An 18,330-nucleotide genomic window follows, 5' to 3' on the forward strand; every position below is an offset into this window, starting at 1 on the left:
CATCATTTTTAATTAGTCACGGTAATACCGTATACCGTAAAATAGGGAGGAGGTTTTATGGTATCAAAATTTGGACACCACCCAACTCTGCTTGGCAGTGATACTGTAGGTGTTACATTGAACAACTTGTTGTTCCTTACGCACGCACACACGCACGCACATACACTGACACACACTTGCGCACCAAGTTAAATACAAACATTTTTTGGCTATTCCCGGGGCCATTGTGTTGCATGGTCAGGTTAACCTGAGGTCTATCGATTCCATTCAGTCAGGTGTTAGGTTAAACAGGCTGCAGCAGCTCAGAAGCATTTTGGGTTTTAAGCGTTAAAAGGGAATCTTTGCTATTACATGATTAGCATCTTAGTCGATCAAACAACAAGACACCTCGTGGCTTGTTGTTTAGGGCCTGAAGGTGGTCACATGGTCTTGTTGATTTCATTTGTGTCTAATAGAAAATTCCAGGTAACTACGTGGAATCTGGATCTTGATGAGTAACGGAAATAAACTGTGTTTTGTCAGCCCCATTTATATCAGTGACTGCAAGGCTAAATAACCTTGTGTAATGAAATACAGTCCAATGCAACACAAACTACATCCTCCAAAATGAGCATACAGTGGAATCAACACCTTTCTAAACAGTTTCACAACAGCTGCCCATTATAGCCGTCATGAAGGAGGATTTATTGCAGAACGTGTGTTACACTAGATACATTTTTAGCTAGGTGAACCTCATAAATTGGCAACTGTAAAAGATTTCTGTGTCTCAAATCCACTTCTCTCTTCATACAAGTACCATCCTCTTCATCAGCCTTTTATTTCTTTTTCTCTCACTTCATAGACTCCTAATGTTCCAAAGGAAGCAGCCGAGCAGCTACTGCACCTCACACACAGTCTCCGCAAGACAAATGACGCCACAGTAAGTGTGTGTGTGTGGGGGTGTGGGTGTTTGTGTGTGCTTTCACCAGTGTGTTTTACGTGTGGGATGTACAGTATGTGAAGTAATTTATTTGTGTATGGTGTGTGTCTCCAGGCCCAGTCTCTGGCCTCTTCTCTATCCACCAGACAGCTGTTGAGGATCTGTCGCCGTTTCTCTCAGTACCCCGAGGAGAGCATCGCTCACGCTGTCAATAAGGCTTGTCTTTCTAGGTACACCCGCCCACGCCCGCGCACGCGCACACAAACACACCCCACACACACACACACCACACACACACACACACACACACACACACACACACACACACACACACACACACACACACACACACACACACACCTAATTTGTGTCTAGATTGTAATGTTCGTGTTTGATACAAAGTGAGTTTTGAATGCAATATGATTTTGCGCCCCGGTGATTAATAATGAGCTTATGTGTTTTAGGTTCCTGCCCAGCCTAGCCCGGGCCTCTCTTGATAAAAGCCTCGCCAACTGCTCCATACAGGACACCCCAGATCCAGCTGAACACACTTGTGACTTCAGCTGTAAGTCCCAGTCAGCTATCCAGATGAGATTAATTCAACTACTCAATGTTTCCAAATACATTTCATAGAGTAAAGAGTGTCAGTGTCTAAAGAAAGTTTAAGTGACAGTAATTAATAATTAATGTGTTGCAAGTAACGATCAATTTCATTGTTGATTAATCTGTCGATTATTTTCTTCACTAATCGGATTAGATTTTTGTTCGATAAAGTGTCAGAAAATGGTGAAAAATGGCAATCAATGTTATATTAACTCTTAAATATATTAACTCTTAAATGTTTACTTTTAAGGAGCTGAAATCTGAGACTCTTGATTTGTTTTTTTTATGAGAAATGACCCAAACTTGTTCACATATTATTAAAATAGTCCCTAAAGCCCTTTCATATTTTGGGGTCCACCACTTTGACCCCACAAAGCTGTCGGGACCCCACAAGTATACTGAACTCCCGGTTTTTGGACCCAAGAATATAGTTAAACAAGACCCCCCCCCTCCCCACACACACACACACACACACACACACACACACACACACACACACACACAGTGACTGCATCTACTGTGTTTGTCCAGGTTCGGTGAAGGATGGTGTGTTGACTATTGGCAGCGTGTCTGCTCCCGTTTACGTCGCCAGTGAGAAAATGAAGGTTCCAGACGTGCTCTTCTATGATAATCTTCAGGTAATATTACACACTTAACTCATAACCAAATTAAACACATATCAGTCCAACCCAACTCTGTAACTGCAAGACTACCTTGCACCAAACCTTGTGGGATTGTCAAAAGCATTTATTTCCAGCACATGACCCAGATTTGATCACATAAGAAAGGAAAAAAAAAAACAGGATTAGAAACAATAAAGAATAATTCGTTTTTGTTTATTTTCTCTCAAACCGAGAAAGATCTTTCTTCCTTGTTCTTTGTTTTAATTTGTTTCATTGTGTGACATGATTTCATTATGAAGGATTTTACTTTTAGTTCTGGTATTAGTTGATATTTCCCAGGACCAGGCCCTTTGTTGTTCAGTCTCAGAGACGCTTATCCTGCAGCAAAATCTGCCCCGGCCAGTACACTGTAATTGACCTCTGATTGCTGTTATTGGTGGATTTTATTGGATAAGAAATCCATCTGACTTTAATTCTGCGCTGTAATTCTCTGTGTGTAAAGCAAGAAACACACTTTAAAAAAAAAAATGTTTTTACTGAATGTAGAAAAGAGCAAAAGTCATGCAAAATCAGTATACTACACACCTTAAAACTATAGACAGCCGTTCCTTAGCGAGTCACGTTGTTTGTGAGAGGATGGAACCAGTGAAAAGTCAGATATGTTGGGGTTTGCCAGTTCTTTTCTAACTTTCAAGCACCAAAATACGACAGTCACCCCCGCTTGATGCAGTAATTGTGCAAGTGTGCATACCGTAGGCGTGAAAACGGGCAGAACTACACATTCCTCCCAGTCCTACTTTTGCATGCTGAATGCTCGCCTCTGTGCTGGCAGCGATCAGAGGTTCCAGGATGAAAGCAGCTGAAACTGGAATCAAGTTCCTCAGTACGACAAGTAGAAATCAACAAACTCTCTCCTACATCTTCACATATTCAAATGTAACTTTAACTTCTATTATTAAACACACATTTACGCTACTGTGCTTGTAAATGTTTATTGATCTCTTGTAAAAACTGAGATAGATGCTAAATTTTTACTAGCGATTTTTTTCCTTTCTGATACCAAATCCGATACAGACTACAGATCCTCTGCCAGTGCAGGGGAGGGAATCTCTGGGCACCTCACAATTTGATTCCAAACCGATTATTAATGCATTTCGATGCAACAATTGTTTTATGTACATTTTCATGTGTGATTTAAAAAAATATACACATATAAATCTGAGTTTGTTTGAGTTTGACACATGCAGTATTTGTCACACACAAGTTTTAAAGGTCCCATGACATGGTGCTTTTTGGATGCTTTTATATAGACCTTGCTGGTCCCCTAATGCTGTATCTGAAGTCTCTTTTATATAGACCTTAGTGTCCTAATACTGTATCTGAAGTCTCTTTATATAGACCTTAGGTGTTCCCTAATACTGTATCTGGAAGTTCTCTTTATATAGACTTAGTGGTCCCTAATACTGTATCTGAAGTCTCTTTATAGTAGCCTTAGTGGTCCCTAATACTGTATCTGAAGTCTCTTTATATAGACCTTAGTGTCCCTAAACTGTATCTGAGTCTCTTTTATATAGACCTTAGTGGTCCCATACTGTATCTGAAGCTCTTTATATAGACCTTAGTGGTCCCTAATACTGTATCTGAAGTTCTCTTTTTATAGACCTTAGTGGCCCTAATCGTATCTGAAGTCTCTTTATATAGGCCATGTGTCCCCTTACTGTACTAAGTCTCTTTTATATAGACCTTAGTGGTCCCCAATACTGTATCTGAAGTCTCTTTTATATAGACCTTAGTGGTCCCCTAATACGTATCTGAAGTCTCTTTTATATAGACCTTAGTGGTCCCTAACACTGTATCTGAGTCTCTTTTATATAGACCTAGTGGCCCTAATACTGTATCTGAAGTCTCTTTTTATATAGACCTTAGTGGTCCCCTAATACTGTATCTGAAGTCTCTTTATGCCTTTGAGAGGAAGAGAGGGGGGGGGCAAGGTGGAGGTTGGGGGTGTGGCCTTGACCAACTGCCACGTTGCTCGTTTGAAAGCCATGATGTCTCTCTCTCATGGGGGGGGGCAAATTTTCTGGGCGGGCAAAGCGGAGAAAGGGACGGTAAGCTTGCACCTTATGACCTCAAAGGGGGCAATGTTCCAGATCAGCCCATCTGTGCTTTCATTTTCGCAAAGGCAGGGCAGGATACCCAGGGCTCGGTTTACACCTATCACCATTTCTAGAAACTGGGGGACCATAGGCAGGCTGGGGGAACTCATATTAATGTTAAAAAAAACTCATAAAGTGACATTTTTATGAAATGTTTTGTTTACTGGGGTTTTTATTTTGTAGTCATTCCGTGCCTAAGCCTTAAACTCAGTCATGTTTAAAGGTGGAGAATTGGCCTTGTAGAACATGAAACATGAGGTGGTCCGATGTAATGTGATAAAGTAGATGAACAGCCTCTATTTGTTTTGCCTAATTTTTTAATGCATGCCTTATTTGATTATATGTATATATACTAAGATTTCTTTTCGGCCATTTTTTTTTTTTTTTGGCAGTGTTTTTTTCTGCACTCTTGCCTAAACTCTAAGTTGTTTTCCATTATCCCATCCTCTTTCAGTCAGTCTGTTTTTTGACTTGTATACATGTCTGGAGACTTTGATTATTACCTCGTCAGAATCGATTATCGAATAGTTCTAAATCGTTCTAAAGAATTGGATGCATCTAAGAATGTTGTGTTGTTAAAGTCTTTGTGAATGATGAATAAACAAACAAGCAATACCACCAAACTTTCTTCTGTTATGTAGTTTGACAGTCAGTCATAACTGAAAAAGAACATAAATAAACTTCTTTAAAGAAGATTTTCTTCAGTGCTAAACTACGTGGTATCAGATTGGTGCATAAACTTCAGTACTCACCGATACCAGCTTTGCTCTAGATTTACAAGGGGAAACGTTGTATGCTGTACCAGTTTTTGTTTCTTTGACGTTGATGTCTCATGTCTTATTGGCCAAAGTCCAGAGAGAAACCAACTAAGGACATGACATGCTTACATCCTCTGGCGACACTGATGGCGCAATGTGTCCCAGATTTATCTCTTTCCCACTCTCTCTCCGTCCTCATTCTGCCCTCTCTCCTCCGCCTGTTGGATTGGAGACTAAAAAAAGAGTGGAAGAGGGTGAGAAAGGATGAGCGCAACGAGGATGCCCTACTTTTTGAATGGCCTGTTTTTCTTTCTTCAGAGTAGAATCACAGTTGTAAAGCAGAGGGGAGGAGAAAGCACAAACCCATGTGGTTTTACGATTCATTTTAATATTTATAGAGGAACATCAATACTTTTTGTTCATAATATGTGAAATGCAATTTTCCACAATGCCCTACTGGATTCAGTTGACATGTGTGTGAGTCCAAAGGAATTTTTGAGCCATCTGTTTGTTTAAATGTCTCTGCAGCACACGATGGTGATGGAGGACATGTTGAAGGACTTTCTGTTAGGAGAGCACCTCCTGTTGGTGGGCAACCAGGTGAGTGACAAATACGCTAACTTCCAGCTGTACTTAAAAATCCCCGGCACCCAGAAAATAGCCCTGTTGAATTAGGGTTAGAAAACCCCCCGCTTTGGGTTGTTTGCTTTTCTTTAAACCAATCCCAAACATATTGGACAGCAAAGCTCCGGACGCAGCCGCGGCGGCTCTGCAGAATAGTCTCTGGGAGGAACTTGTTTTGGTGGAACATTTGCACCCAGCAAAAGAAAACGCCACATACGATATTAAATCAAGTTAACTGTTGACACAATATAGTAACGTGAGCTATTTAAGTTAGGAGAATACATGGCTATACCTCATTATTTATTACCAGTGTATCGCTGTATGTGCTTTGTCCACAGCATCCTGCCAAACGTCCCAGTTAGATTAGATAAATGCTGTAAACATATTCTTTTTAAATCTTTACAATCATTCCCCGAAAGAACTGAGCAGGCCTGCCTTGTTGCACAATCCAAATTTTCTTGCCCTTTGCAGCATGTCGCTCCGTAGCTTGAAGGCCCCACGCTTTATCCTGGAAATGTACTTCTGTTGATCCAGACTATGTAAACCAAATCCAGCAATCAATCATACAGTACTTCATTTATATAGCACTTTTCATACATGTAAATGTAGCACAAAGTGCTTTATACAATACCCCCGTACCCCACACACAGATATACAAACTCAACACAATATCACTCCCATTCACCCACGCCTAAATCGACAAAAATTAGTTCATTAATAACTGGAACCGAGCTGAACCTAACTGAGGAAGCGCTATTATAAGTGAGGAAATTTATAAATAAATAAAATAAATAAAATCTCTAAACAGTGGCTTATATGTACATAAACTGTAGATTGTTAAAAACAATCCATACAATACACATACATTAATATGTAGAATAAAAAACAACTGATAACATAAATTTTATCAGTTGTTTTTTATTCAGGTTCTAACGGCCAGGGTTACAGGGAGAAGAGAGGAGGAAGAGGGAGTGAAAGTTGATATGGTTGCTCTGGCAGTTCAGTGGAAGTTGTCCCCGTGTGTTCCTGCACTAATGTTTATGTGTGCGTGCGCTCGTGAGAAGGACTGAGTGGGAGAAGCTATTTGCAAATCTGAGTGCTTGATCATGCATGGGCCAAGCTGAGACATTAGGAGCTGTCAGAACGGCTTACTGAACGTCTGACAGACTGGCCGAGGGAGTCAGCAGCCATCCGGAGGAGGCAGCCAGTGGGAGTCCCAAAAAACAGCCCCTGTCAGAATGAAGCAGCATCAAAACTTACGGGACCCACTCGGCTCTCCCTCTCAGCACTGCCTCTCTGCGCATGGAAGGGACACCTCTTCATCTCTCATTACAGCCTATGTTACTGAAACACAGTTGGTGCATTAATATTTCACTCAACTCTGCTGGTTGAATGTTTTTTTTTCCCCTGCATCTTTCTGTAGGGTGTAGGTAAGAATAAAATAGTGGATCGATTTCTGCACCTTCTGAACAGGCCCAGAGAATACCTACAGCTCCACAGGTGAGGAGAAGCCAAGTATCATTTTCAAAGTGTACACAAGTTTTTAGCCACACACTTTTCTACTTAAAACGTGGAAGAACTAGAGGATCTGAACTGACACAAATTAGCTTGATAATAAAAGTTGTTTTTTTTAACTTGTGAACTATCCATTTGAACCTAGATGCTTAAAGAGAACTGGGAAGAAATGTCAGGCACAGTAATCTTCATTCTCTTTAATAATCCTGCCTCAATGTTTTCATTTTCTTGTTGGACTGACTTTTTTCATTCTAAGTCACTGTCTCAAACTTTCTCTGAACGTCTTCTAGAAAAAAAGTACAATAGGTTCTTTTCAAGTCTTTTCTTTCAATTTCATTCTGACAGCTCATGTGAATCCAAGTTATGTATCAGTGTCTTGGTCACAACTTCAGATGTTCCCTTCTAAAACAGTCTAAATGTATCTACTATGGTTGGCAAGTTATGATGTTTTTCAAGAGTAATAATCAAATGGGTTTTATTTTAGATACTTGTAGTTTTCCAATAGAAGGGAAAAAGAAACCCTATTTAAGGGAGATGTAAGCAACCAGCATTTCTCTTCCTACCTTGCCAGCATTGGCCTTCCAATCAAAGTGTGTCAACAACTATTTTGGTCCTCAGTATATCAGGCCGTCCTTCACCAGAACAAGGACTTCACGTGCCCATATTAAAGAAGTGCCGTCTGTTAGCTCTGGTTCACTGCTTGTATAAATACTTCCACGATCACACCTAAATAGAGTGAAAATTGGGTCTGAGTTGCTCATCCAGAGATCAATGTGTTGTCAGCCCTGAAATCAGCCTCGCTGTTGAATGTAGCTTTGTTCAATCAGAGGCAGCGATGAGGCCAGAGATTTATCTTGGCACTACGAAAACAGCAGTGTTTTGTACGTCAGTGAATCTGTGATGGGAGGCACCAAACAGAATGCCAATAAATATCATTAAATGAAGGAATGAAGTTATCAATCTCACTGTGGTTTGCATTTATATCTAGAAACATCCACATCTAGAAACAGACAACTTCTCGTGTGTGTGTGTGTGTGTGTGTGTGTGTGTGTGTGTGTGTGTGTGTGTGTGTGTGTGTGTGTGTGTGTGTGTGTGTGTGTGTGTGTGTGTGTGTGTGTGTGTGTGTGTGTGTGTGTGTGTGTGTGTGTTTAGTTTTTCAAAGTCTTATGAAAGTCAAAGTGGAGCTGAGGCTGGATGTGGCCTGGTTAGCTACTGTAGCAGCAGCTAATATTAGACCAGGGCAGAGGCTGGAGGATCGCTGCATGTGGCTTTTGGGAGCCTGTAAGTGAAGGTCTACAGAGATGTGGTTTAGAAAAAAGCAAGAGAGATGCAGCTGGCCAGGAAGGAAACTAGGACAGCTCCTGGTTCACGCTGTGGAGGTATCGGAGAGAGAGGGTTGTTGGAGGGGAGGGCTAAAGAGAAGGATGTTCTGAGAAAGAGGGAGTGGTAATGTTGGAAGCCACAGGATGTTCAAAGCTTTAGGAGAGATGGTTCAACATTATGTATGTGTTGCTGGCCTGTTGAAGCCAAGCACAGTATCACTGACACCATTTTTAACTGGCCTGCATCTTTGCAGATCAAGTCGTACTTAGTTAAAGAAACACAGATACCAGACATGCGAATGCCATGGCCTGTGCTTTGTGCTGTGTTTGATCTGTTGACGGAAACCACCTCTGGAGGTCAAAGACCCATATGGCCACGGTAACAGCAGAAGTAAAATGTGAAATTTGACGTAATCGTTTCACAGATTTTGATTGGTATTTAACACGAAAGCAAAAGGGCAATTTGATTTCATGAATGGATTTGTACAATGTCAACCCTGTTTACTGTTGTTTCCTTCAGAGATACGACCGTCCAAACTCTGACCCTACAGCCTTCAGTCCGAGATGGCATCATCATGTACGAGGACTCACCTCTGGTCAGTCAGACACACACACACGCACGCACGCACAAATGCATGCACGCACACAATGTCTGCAGTGAAAGGGGTGTACGCATCGCTGGTGTGATCAGGCACTAATAAAAGTCAGAGGACCTGAAATTCACTTAAAGGCCCTGCACACCCACTCAAATGTTGTTTTATTTGTCTTTAGTTTTTCTTTTTAAAGTTTTTTTTGTATTGGACTTTTGAATTCATCAGCTATGCAGAAAATTACATGAGGTTAAAATATTTAATGTGCCAAAAAGATTAGTCTCGCTTTTGCCAGACCTTCCTGCCCTAACAGGTGCAACAGGACAGTCTGTACATTCTCTAAACCCAAAAGAATAATTGGATGTATAGGGCATTTTAAATGGAAATTCCAGTTTGATAGAAGTGGGATTTATTTACATAGTTTGGACCATCCTTTGTAATCGTTATTAAAAAATTGTACTCAGAAAAAGTAGAAGAAAAAGTGTGTTCAAGTGTGTCACCAGAGCTGTGGCTTTTTTTGGGACGTGCATGTTTTCTTGCAACAAAAGTAGATCAGCAACACATTTTGTGTGTGCGTGCAGGTGAAGGCAGTAAAACTGGGTCACATATTAGTGATTGACGAGGCCGACAAAGCTCCCACTAACGTCACCTGCATCCTCAAAACCCTGGTGGAGAGCGGAGAGATGATCCTGGCTGACGGACGCAGAATCATCTCAGGTACTCATTTAACAGCACGCACAAACACACATGCAGGGTTTTTTAACACCGTGACAGTAGACAGGTCCCAGAGACCGCGTGCACGCAGAAGCGGGACCGTTAAATGGATGAGTTGAGGATTGGATGTCCCGGAAGACAAACACGAATAAAACACTGGATTGCAGGCCACTGAAGAAGGCTTAGGATAAAAGCCTTTATGGACAGGTACCAGTAGATTTTGGATCATGTTGTACTGTAAACGGGCCTGTTTTCCAAGTAGTCCCGCGCAATCCCAGTAGTCGCTGACAGCTTCTCCATTCCTGGGCCTCTGTCTCCCAGAGGAATGCAAACACAACCTTGAGACTTTGTAAACACAAACTTGAGAGAGGTGCTATTTGGACTGTTGATGTGCAGCTGTGCAAGACAAATGTATTTCAATTCAATTTTATTTATATAACGCCAACGCACAACAACGGTTATCTCAGCGCTTTTCATAAAAGAGGGTCAATCAAAATTAAAAAGAGTGTAGATGCAGAAACAGGAAGTATGGGTACTGTTGGTGTTTGTTTGCTTCATATGCCGTTCTAACTAAGACTGTGTCCCCTCCAAAGATCCCTGTGAAGCTGAGGGGAGGCCCAACACCATAGTCATGCACCCAGACTTCAGGATGCTCGTCCTGGCTAACAGACCTGGTTTTCCTTTCTTGGGCAATGACTTTTTTGGAGCTCTAGGTACACACACACACACACACACACACACACACACACACACACACACACACACACACACACACACACACACACACACACGTACGTATACAACACTCACAGCCTGGAGCAGAGGACTAGAAATCTTTTCTTTTATTTAAATAATAAACCCATATAGTTCAAAGCTAAGCAGATCAGATACACTAGGAAAGCGAATTGGGACTGATATGGCTCCTTTTAAATGAGCTGGCACTTTTATTTGGACCAAGGCCAAGGGCGTGTCTCAGGAAGCAGTAAAGAGCAGGAGACATTAGAGATGTTTCATAAAACAAGGAAGAGATGGGAAATGACATCCAGCAAAGACTCAAACCCTGGTTTGGTAAAACTTATCATTATTTCTCTTAATGATTAATCTGTCGATTGTTTTCTGATGATGATGAATCTAATATGGGGGAAGATGTCAATCAGGGTGTTCCCAAAGATGATGTCTGTGTCCCAAACGCCCAAGATGACGTCCTCAAATGTCGTGTTTCGGCCACAACTTAATGATATTCAGGTCCCTGTTGCAGATAAGAGAAGAAACTAGAAGATATTCACATTTAACAAGCTGTAGTCAGAGAAGTTGTACTCTTTTTTTTCATAAAAAATTACTCAAACAGATTTATCGATTATCAAAATAGTTGCAGAGTACTTTGATAGTTGTCAACTAATCGATTCGTCTGCAACCTGGAGTTTGAGGGTCTTTCAAGTTTTACTCTCCAGACCTGTCAAAGTTCCAGCAGCCGTTACATTCCTTGCCTGTAGGTGATGCACATGAGCATCCTCCACATCTGCATGTTTAAAGTCCCACTATTACTTTGTTGACTGTAGGTGGCTCTGCTGCGACTGGATAACATTGACAGGGTCTGATTTCATGTGTTTTTTATAAATAAAACTGTTTGTCCTTGTTCCAGTGAGCAGCAATGTGCAAGGCTTTCGGTTTAGGTAAAACATTTCTAAACCAGACCATAGTTTAATTTAGTTAAGTGTATTTGTTTCACATGTGAGGGTGTGGTAGAAACATGTAACGGCTCATATAAACACCACAACCGAAGTTACATGCACAAATGTAGACATACAAAATCAAAAATAAATTGCCATGCAAAGAGCTAAATCAGTATTTCTTTAGAAAAGTTACGAGAGATGGAAAAATGTCACTACAGCACAGAATGACTTGCTGTTGTCCTGAACAGGGGATATTTTTAGCTGCCATGCTGTGGACAATCCAAAGCCCCAGGCGGAGCTGGCGATGCTGAAACAGTACGGCCCAAACGTTCCCGATGCTACTCTGCAGAAGCTGGTGGCCGCATTCGGAGAGCTGAGGTCCATGGCCGACCAGGGCACCATCACCTACCCCTATTCCACCCGAGAGGTGGTCAACATAGTCAAACACCTCCAGGTAAGAAGACACACTAACAGCACACTGCACGCTGCAGCGCTGCAAAATAGGTTTTATTTTGTGAAAGTATCCGGCTGCACTGTGGCCTTCCCGTACTGTATGAGAGAACCTGCCGGACCTGACACAATTGCAACGTGGCTCGCGGAAGAAATAGAGGAGATGCCAAAGCGATTCCTGTACCTTCACCCTATGGTGTGTTTCTGCCGTTAAGCATACACATACAATACATACAGTATCCTTTAGCAGTACAACACTGCTTTTGCTTTTTCCTTTTCTCAGGTTTGGTCCCAGACTGTATTTTTATTATCAATAATTCATAAAGATAATGTGACCTCAAACCTGCACTGCTAGACACTTTAATAATGCAAGAGAGTGTCCTCACCCCACAGCTTTGACAGAGAGGGGAGACCCTGTTCCCGCCTCGATTAAACTGGCAAGAACACCCACACATGGACACACACACCTCCACGTACACGGCCAAACCAGAATGACCATATAATCGGCAGTTGACAGAGGGAGTTTTGCCACCTGCCCTGGTTATCCTAGAAAAGAACTATGAAGGAAGGCAAAAGTGTGCAGTTTCAACTCAGTTGAAACACAGTTCTCAATGGCCCCGCTGAAGGCTGGGAGAAAAGCCAGCCGTTGTAGAGAAGGACGAGGCACGACAACTGTTTATTATCCGATTGTCTGTCCTGGAAGGCCTTTATCGTTTGTACACAAAAAGTGACAGAAACATTTGTTTAAGGAATAAAACAAAGAGAGATTGAGAGTTCATATTTTCTTGTAAATGAAAAGAACGGCATGATAGTAAAACAGAGTTGCTGAGAGATGCCAGACATTGAACAGGGGCAAAAAGGAACACACCTGGAGTGGGGTGGGGTAGGCGTGAAATAACAACATAATATCCGTTGTGGATCACATTAACTGTGCTTTCAAAGAATTTATCACTGTATGCTGTTTGAGTCTCAACATACCCCCCCACAGCTCCCCTTTTCTCCCCCCTTCCCTACCCATTTCACCATCTGTCTTTATACTTCCTCATTATAAAAAGCCCACAAATCTGCACTGCAAACATCTAACTTAGCAGATAGCTTTGAGTAATTAGAAGTCTGACATCCTCAACACAACATATTTCATGCCGAATGGGACTCCCTTACTTTGGATTAAGCTTGTAATTATTTACCAAACAGACTTCAATGGAAATGTTATTCAGTTTAGTAACAAAGTGATTCTTTGATTCCCTCAAGACACTGTTGAACATACACAGCAGAGAGCATAGTATCCATGGTTACCCACACAATGAGTGTCATTTTATTTGTGATGTTGTTTGAATAGTAAGCAGCTTCTTTACTCATTTATCCATCTCCAGTCGTGTGGAGCCATGGTCAGCGCTGCAACTAACGGTTATTGTCATTGTCGATTAGTCTGTTGAATTTATTCTAGTTTTTTTTTGTTGATTTGTCTATAAAATATGTGAAAAATGTTCGATCGCTGTTTCCCAAAGCCCAAGATGACGTCCTCAAATGTCTCGTTTTGTCCACAACATTAAAGAAATACAGTTTACCGTCACAGAGGAGAGAAGAAACTAGAAAGTATTGACATTTAAGAAGTTTGAATCAGATAATTTAAAAGTTGACTGCTTATGGAATCATCTTTGCAGCTCTAGCCAAGCTGTGGAGAACATGTGAACATAAAGTAGATAATTTACATTTTCCTCCTCCTGACCATGCTCGGGTTCAGATCTTAATTGGCAGCACACTGGTTGTGGTTTAGCAACGGGATAGACTGATGTATAATAGAGTTCTTAAGCCCGTTGTATCTAAACAAAGGGAATCTAAATCGCCAGTCAGAAGGCAAAAGTTGGTACTCCATAATTTAAAACATGCATGGAGTCAGAAGAAATGCTGTAAGATACAAATGTACTTCTTTTGTTTGCATTTAATGATCAGTGTCTCTTTAGGTCTCTTTAGGAAATGTGCACAGTATTTAGTCCAGAGAGGAAGACGAAATAACCAGAAGAACTGGGTTTAGAGAAGAGGAAAATTAAGATTGGAGCTCGTTCTACTGCAGATCAATACTTCCTAGCCCAGGGTCAAGCCCTTATATTTGATTTCCCCACCGGCCAAAGATACAAGTTCATTTAAGTCAGAGTCCATATTGCTTCTTTCGAAGCAATAACCACCGTTGACCCTAATTACCACTTCACATTTGGTCTTAATTGAAACTTTGTAGTAACTGGGAACCCCGATCAATACAGCCCAATGTTCTTTACATCCAATCTACAGTATGTTTTAGTTATTTCCAGTAGGGGCGAAGCTGTCATTGATTGTACCGCAGTTTATAGGCCTAACAGTGTAAAAAGCAATGTCATGTGAACGTTGGAAAGTGCCATTATGGTCAAATATGTATATATATCAAACATTTAACAACTACAGCCACACAAAAATAATAAGTAAATAAATAAATAAATAAATAAATAAATATAATAATAAATGTCACTTCCAGACAATTTTTTTTTATAAAAAGACGTCTTTCTGTTGTTATGTTGCTATTATGTTCATTTTATATATAAGTTATATTTTGCAATTAGTCGGTACCAGGACGGCGTTTTGAACCAAAGTTCATCGATATATCTTTAACTCTCAACTACTTGAAAGCTTGTATCAAACTAGATTCATAATCCTGCTTGCTTCTTCCTCCATCAGAGAGTTGTCCAGGCTAACATTTTGTCTGAACAACTCTCTGATGAAGGACTATGGCGTGGTTTTGTAGAATAACAAATATTTCAAGGTATCAAAAGTCATTGTTGTGCATCAGCACTGAGAGTGGGGTATCTGGTGCAAACACAAAATTCCCTGCCTTTATCGGGACAACTGCTCTACAGAATTGTCAAAAATAATTGCAAATGCCTGTTTAAAAGTTCCCAGTAGCCAGAGTTGTACCTGGGTTATGTCAACATTTTATTAACTTAGTTTAGTTTTAGTGGAGCCTCCGTCTCTCTACTTTTGTTTCCAGCCTCTCCGTCTCTCTGCTTTTATTGCCGATTAACCAAACATGTCGGCATTGTTACTGTGCAATACAGAAAATGTATTGAGGCAATATAACTTGTGTCTCTCTCATTATATCCCAAACACAAAGCTGCCTCAGCAAGAGAAGACTTTTCATCTGTCAGTGTTGTGGTCAGAGTCTAGAGAGGACGTGCTGTCTTCCAGATAACACGTTATATTCCAGACTGTGTCCCTGCATCGACCCCTGTTGAAGACTTGTAAATCATATTAACTTTCTTTCCTTTTTTGACCCTCTTCACTCTATCTTCTCTGCTTTTTTTCACAAATTCTTTATCCTACCTGCCACCCTCCCTGTTCTTTCTTATCGCCCTGTCATTCCTCTCACTTCCTCTCCCTGTCTCTCTTTTCCAAAACTCCCTGCTCCCGCCATCCTTTTCCCCCTCATCCACCCCCCTCTCTCTCTTGCTCTCGCCGGGTCCCTACTCTCTCTTTCTTGTCACCTTTTTTTCCCCAATTAACCTTTCCGACTTCTTGCCATTCACTTCCCTCTTGCTTCCTCTTCTCTACCTTTTTCCTCCTTCCCTCGCTCTCCTACTTCACAGAAATTCCCGGATGAGGGTTTGGCCAACGTGGTGCGAAACGTCTTCGACTTTGACTCGTACAACAAAGACATGCGAGAGGTTCTGATCGAAGCGCTGCACAAGCACGGGATTCCCATCGGCGCCAAGCCCAGCTCTGTCAAACTGGCTAAGGAGTAAGGGCATCAGAAGCACAAAGACGCAAGGACGACACACACAAACACAAACATTGAAGGCCCATCCATGCACATCCAGTACCTGACTACGGGGCATTCACACACACACACACACAAAAAAAAGATCCAGCAATTTGCCGCAGGGGTGGAGTGTCAATCAAACTGCCCATTTGTGTGCATCCTGTTATGTTGTTGAACCGCCCAGGGAGCACAAGTAGACTTTTTATTCCACGATTACTGTTACCCGTCAGATTGTTGATAGATTTTCGACCGCACTTTTTCCGAAAGCAGCATCATTTCACAGGAGAGAGAGAAAGAAAAGAGACAAGCAAGACATGGCGAGTGCGCTGTTGTTGCAGCAAACATTCAGCTCTTACACAAACCCCCGGGCAGTTCAGGGCTTTTGTTTAGTTTTTTATCCTCCTAGTGTTTTACAACTGTTGTGGCAGAGATAGAGGCAGTGATGTTTCCCATTTCCTGTACGGGATTCTCACACCTCCTTAAACCATAGCTCAAAACACACCAACAAGTCTGATCTCTGGTTACATGATTGCATGTAAGCAGAAGCGTGATGTGACTCTCTGGTTACATGATTGGTCACCGCAGCGTGATGTGACGGTTGCTTTTCTCCAAAAGTTGAGTCGGTGTCAACTTGTTTTGAATTAGCCTGATAGTCTGTTGAAGTTTAAAACTATTGGATGTACCCAGAGCCACTCGGGATCTGCCATAACCAATCGCTAATGTTTGGTCGTGACCTTATGTCATGCGCAACAATGTGCAACCAACGAGGCTTATGTTTAGCATTAGCATGGAGCCGGTTACCGAGGTCCCACTGACGGCGACTGATAATCTCCTATGCTGTCATGACGTTTATCTTTGTTGGGTGGAACCTACTACTGGAAATCTATTCTAGTAAAGTGTGTTAAAATATTAACCCGTTTGTCGTCATAACCTGCTTTCTATAGCAGGGATCATCTTTGTCAGATATTTTAAATGTAACAAAAGCGGTACAAGTTTCTTTTAATATTTTATTTATACTAAATTACAGTTTTAGATTACAATTTAAAAAAAATTCCCATGAGACTTCTTTCTGGTGCAATGTTGCTAATCAAATTGACAAAATTGTCTATATTGTAGAAATGAAAGCTAACCCATTTTTTACATCGCTTAATCACCCTCCAAAGGTTCCAACGTTGTTCCCCTCAGTGACCTTGTTACAGTGAATGGTTCTTGATATTACTGGGGTAACTGTTTGCCTTTAATAGAACAATCCCAGAAGCTTGTCAGCAGAGACGTGTAGAACTCTTTTCTTTTTGAGGAGAGCCCCTTGGCAACCTCCTCGTGCTGAGAGGGCACTCGTAACTTTTAGAAATGGAATCCTGAAATGCTTGAAATCGGCTTATTGTTTGTATTTGGTTCCCTGTTAGCTTCAGCATAAGCTAAAAGCTATTCTTCCTGGGGACCTACAATCTGTCGTGTGACAGTACACTTTGCAACATCACATTACACACCATACACACACAGACATTATAACATTTACACTACAGCACATTGTCTCGTTATGCACAGCTTTGTCTTTAAAATAAAGGAAAATATTTGTTTCTTCTGTCTCCTGTGGTTTTATTTGATGTATCACATTCATAAATTAGGTTTCATAAATCTCTCAAGTAAATCTTTAGAAGAGAGCAGAGCAGAAACAAGTATTTTCCTTGAGCAATGACAAAGCTGATTGTATAGATAATCTGTTCCATTATGTCTGTACTGGCGTCATTCAAGCTCAGTGAGTCTTTTTGTTTTTAAAAGCCCATCTTGAACAGTTTATATCCCACAGCATCTCACGTATATTATAGCCCAAAAAATGTCTCTTGATTTCCAATTTTGGGCATGGAAAACAAGTAACTTCTTTCTTAATGCATCTCCTTGCTTTTCCATTAATAGAAATATTTATGGTTAGAGAACTGAGTGTCTGTCCTCCAACACCATTTATCCAATTGGAATTTTTTGTGGTGTTTTGTGCGGTCATGTTGCATCTTTTACCCCACCTGCAGCCAATAAGGTTGTGGCCACAATCCAGCCATGATTCATGGTAAGACCAGTAAACATCTGGACAGACACAACAAGCAGAGACACACAAACACACACGCACACACAGAGACAATTTTTATTGGCTTCTCTCTTGAGGCGTGGGGGATCAAATTAAAGCCTTTGTTTTTATGAAATCCCAACTAGAACAGAATACCGCTTCCATCTGAAGTTATTTTGTGGTGGCCATGTTGATGCCCTCATAAGATGAGTTGATTTTTTTTTGAAGTGGAGATGCAAGATGGTGACAGAAAGACTCATTATTTCACTAAATGGAAAATTAAAAAAACAAAAACTTCGAGAGGTCTGCCAAGTTGCACTCAAAAACACATGCCATTAATTTGCATCGTTACTCACAACTTGCTAGATTTATATCTCAGGAATTCACAGTTTTCCCGTTCTTACCAGGCAGTTGTCAAAATGTGAACTTCAATCTGTAGGTTGCCCCTGCCAGAGGTCAAGATGACGGGGTACTGGACAGTAAACCAAGGTGGCAACGCTCGGCGCAAACTGCTCTGCCCCTCTGAGACACGCC

The 18,330-nt window shown here is 41.2% G+C and overlaps 1 protein-coding gene across 1 annotated transcript in view; it reads left to right on the forward strand.

Annotated features, from left to right (window-relative positions):
• The window catches only part of vwa8 (von Willebrand factor A domain containing 8), a 119,578-nt gene that overhangs the window by 57,601 nt on the left and 43,647 nt on the right, over nt 1–18,330 (forward strand). The window contains exons 16-27 of the mRNA XM_032515259.1: nt 842–919; nt 1,034–1,149; nt 1,384–1,484; nt 2,054–2,160; nt 5,588–5,659; nt 7,107–7,183; nt 9,041–9,116; nt 9,692–9,827; nt 10,418–10,537; nt 11,746–11,951; nt 15,562–15,713; nt 18,236–18,330. The exon at nt 18,236–18,330 is cut by the window's right edge and continues 13 nt beyond it. Coding sequence (XP_032371150.1) covers nt 842–919; nt 1,034–1,149; nt 1,384–1,484; nt 2,054–2,160; nt 5,588–5,659; nt 7,107–7,183; nt 9,041–9,116; nt 9,692–9,827; nt 10,418–10,537; nt 11,746–11,951; nt 15,562–15,713; nt 18,236–18,330 — 1,336 coding nt within the window. The remainder of the gene's footprint in view (nt 1–841; nt 920–1,033; nt 1,150–1,383; nt 1,485–2,053; nt 2,161–5,587; nt 5,660–7,106; nt 7,184–9,040; nt 9,117–9,691; nt 9,828–10,417; nt 10,538–11,745; nt 11,952–15,561; nt 15,714–18,235) is intronic.

The sequence above is a fragment of the Etheostoma spectabile genome, chromosome 5 (assembly GCF_008692095.1).
Source record: "Etheostoma spectabile isolate EspeVRDwgs_2016 chromosome 5, UIUC_Espe_1.0, whole genome shotgun sequence".
Lineage (NCBI taxonomy): Eukaryota > Metazoa > Chordata > Actinopteri > Perciformes > Percidae > Etheostoma > Etheostoma spectabile.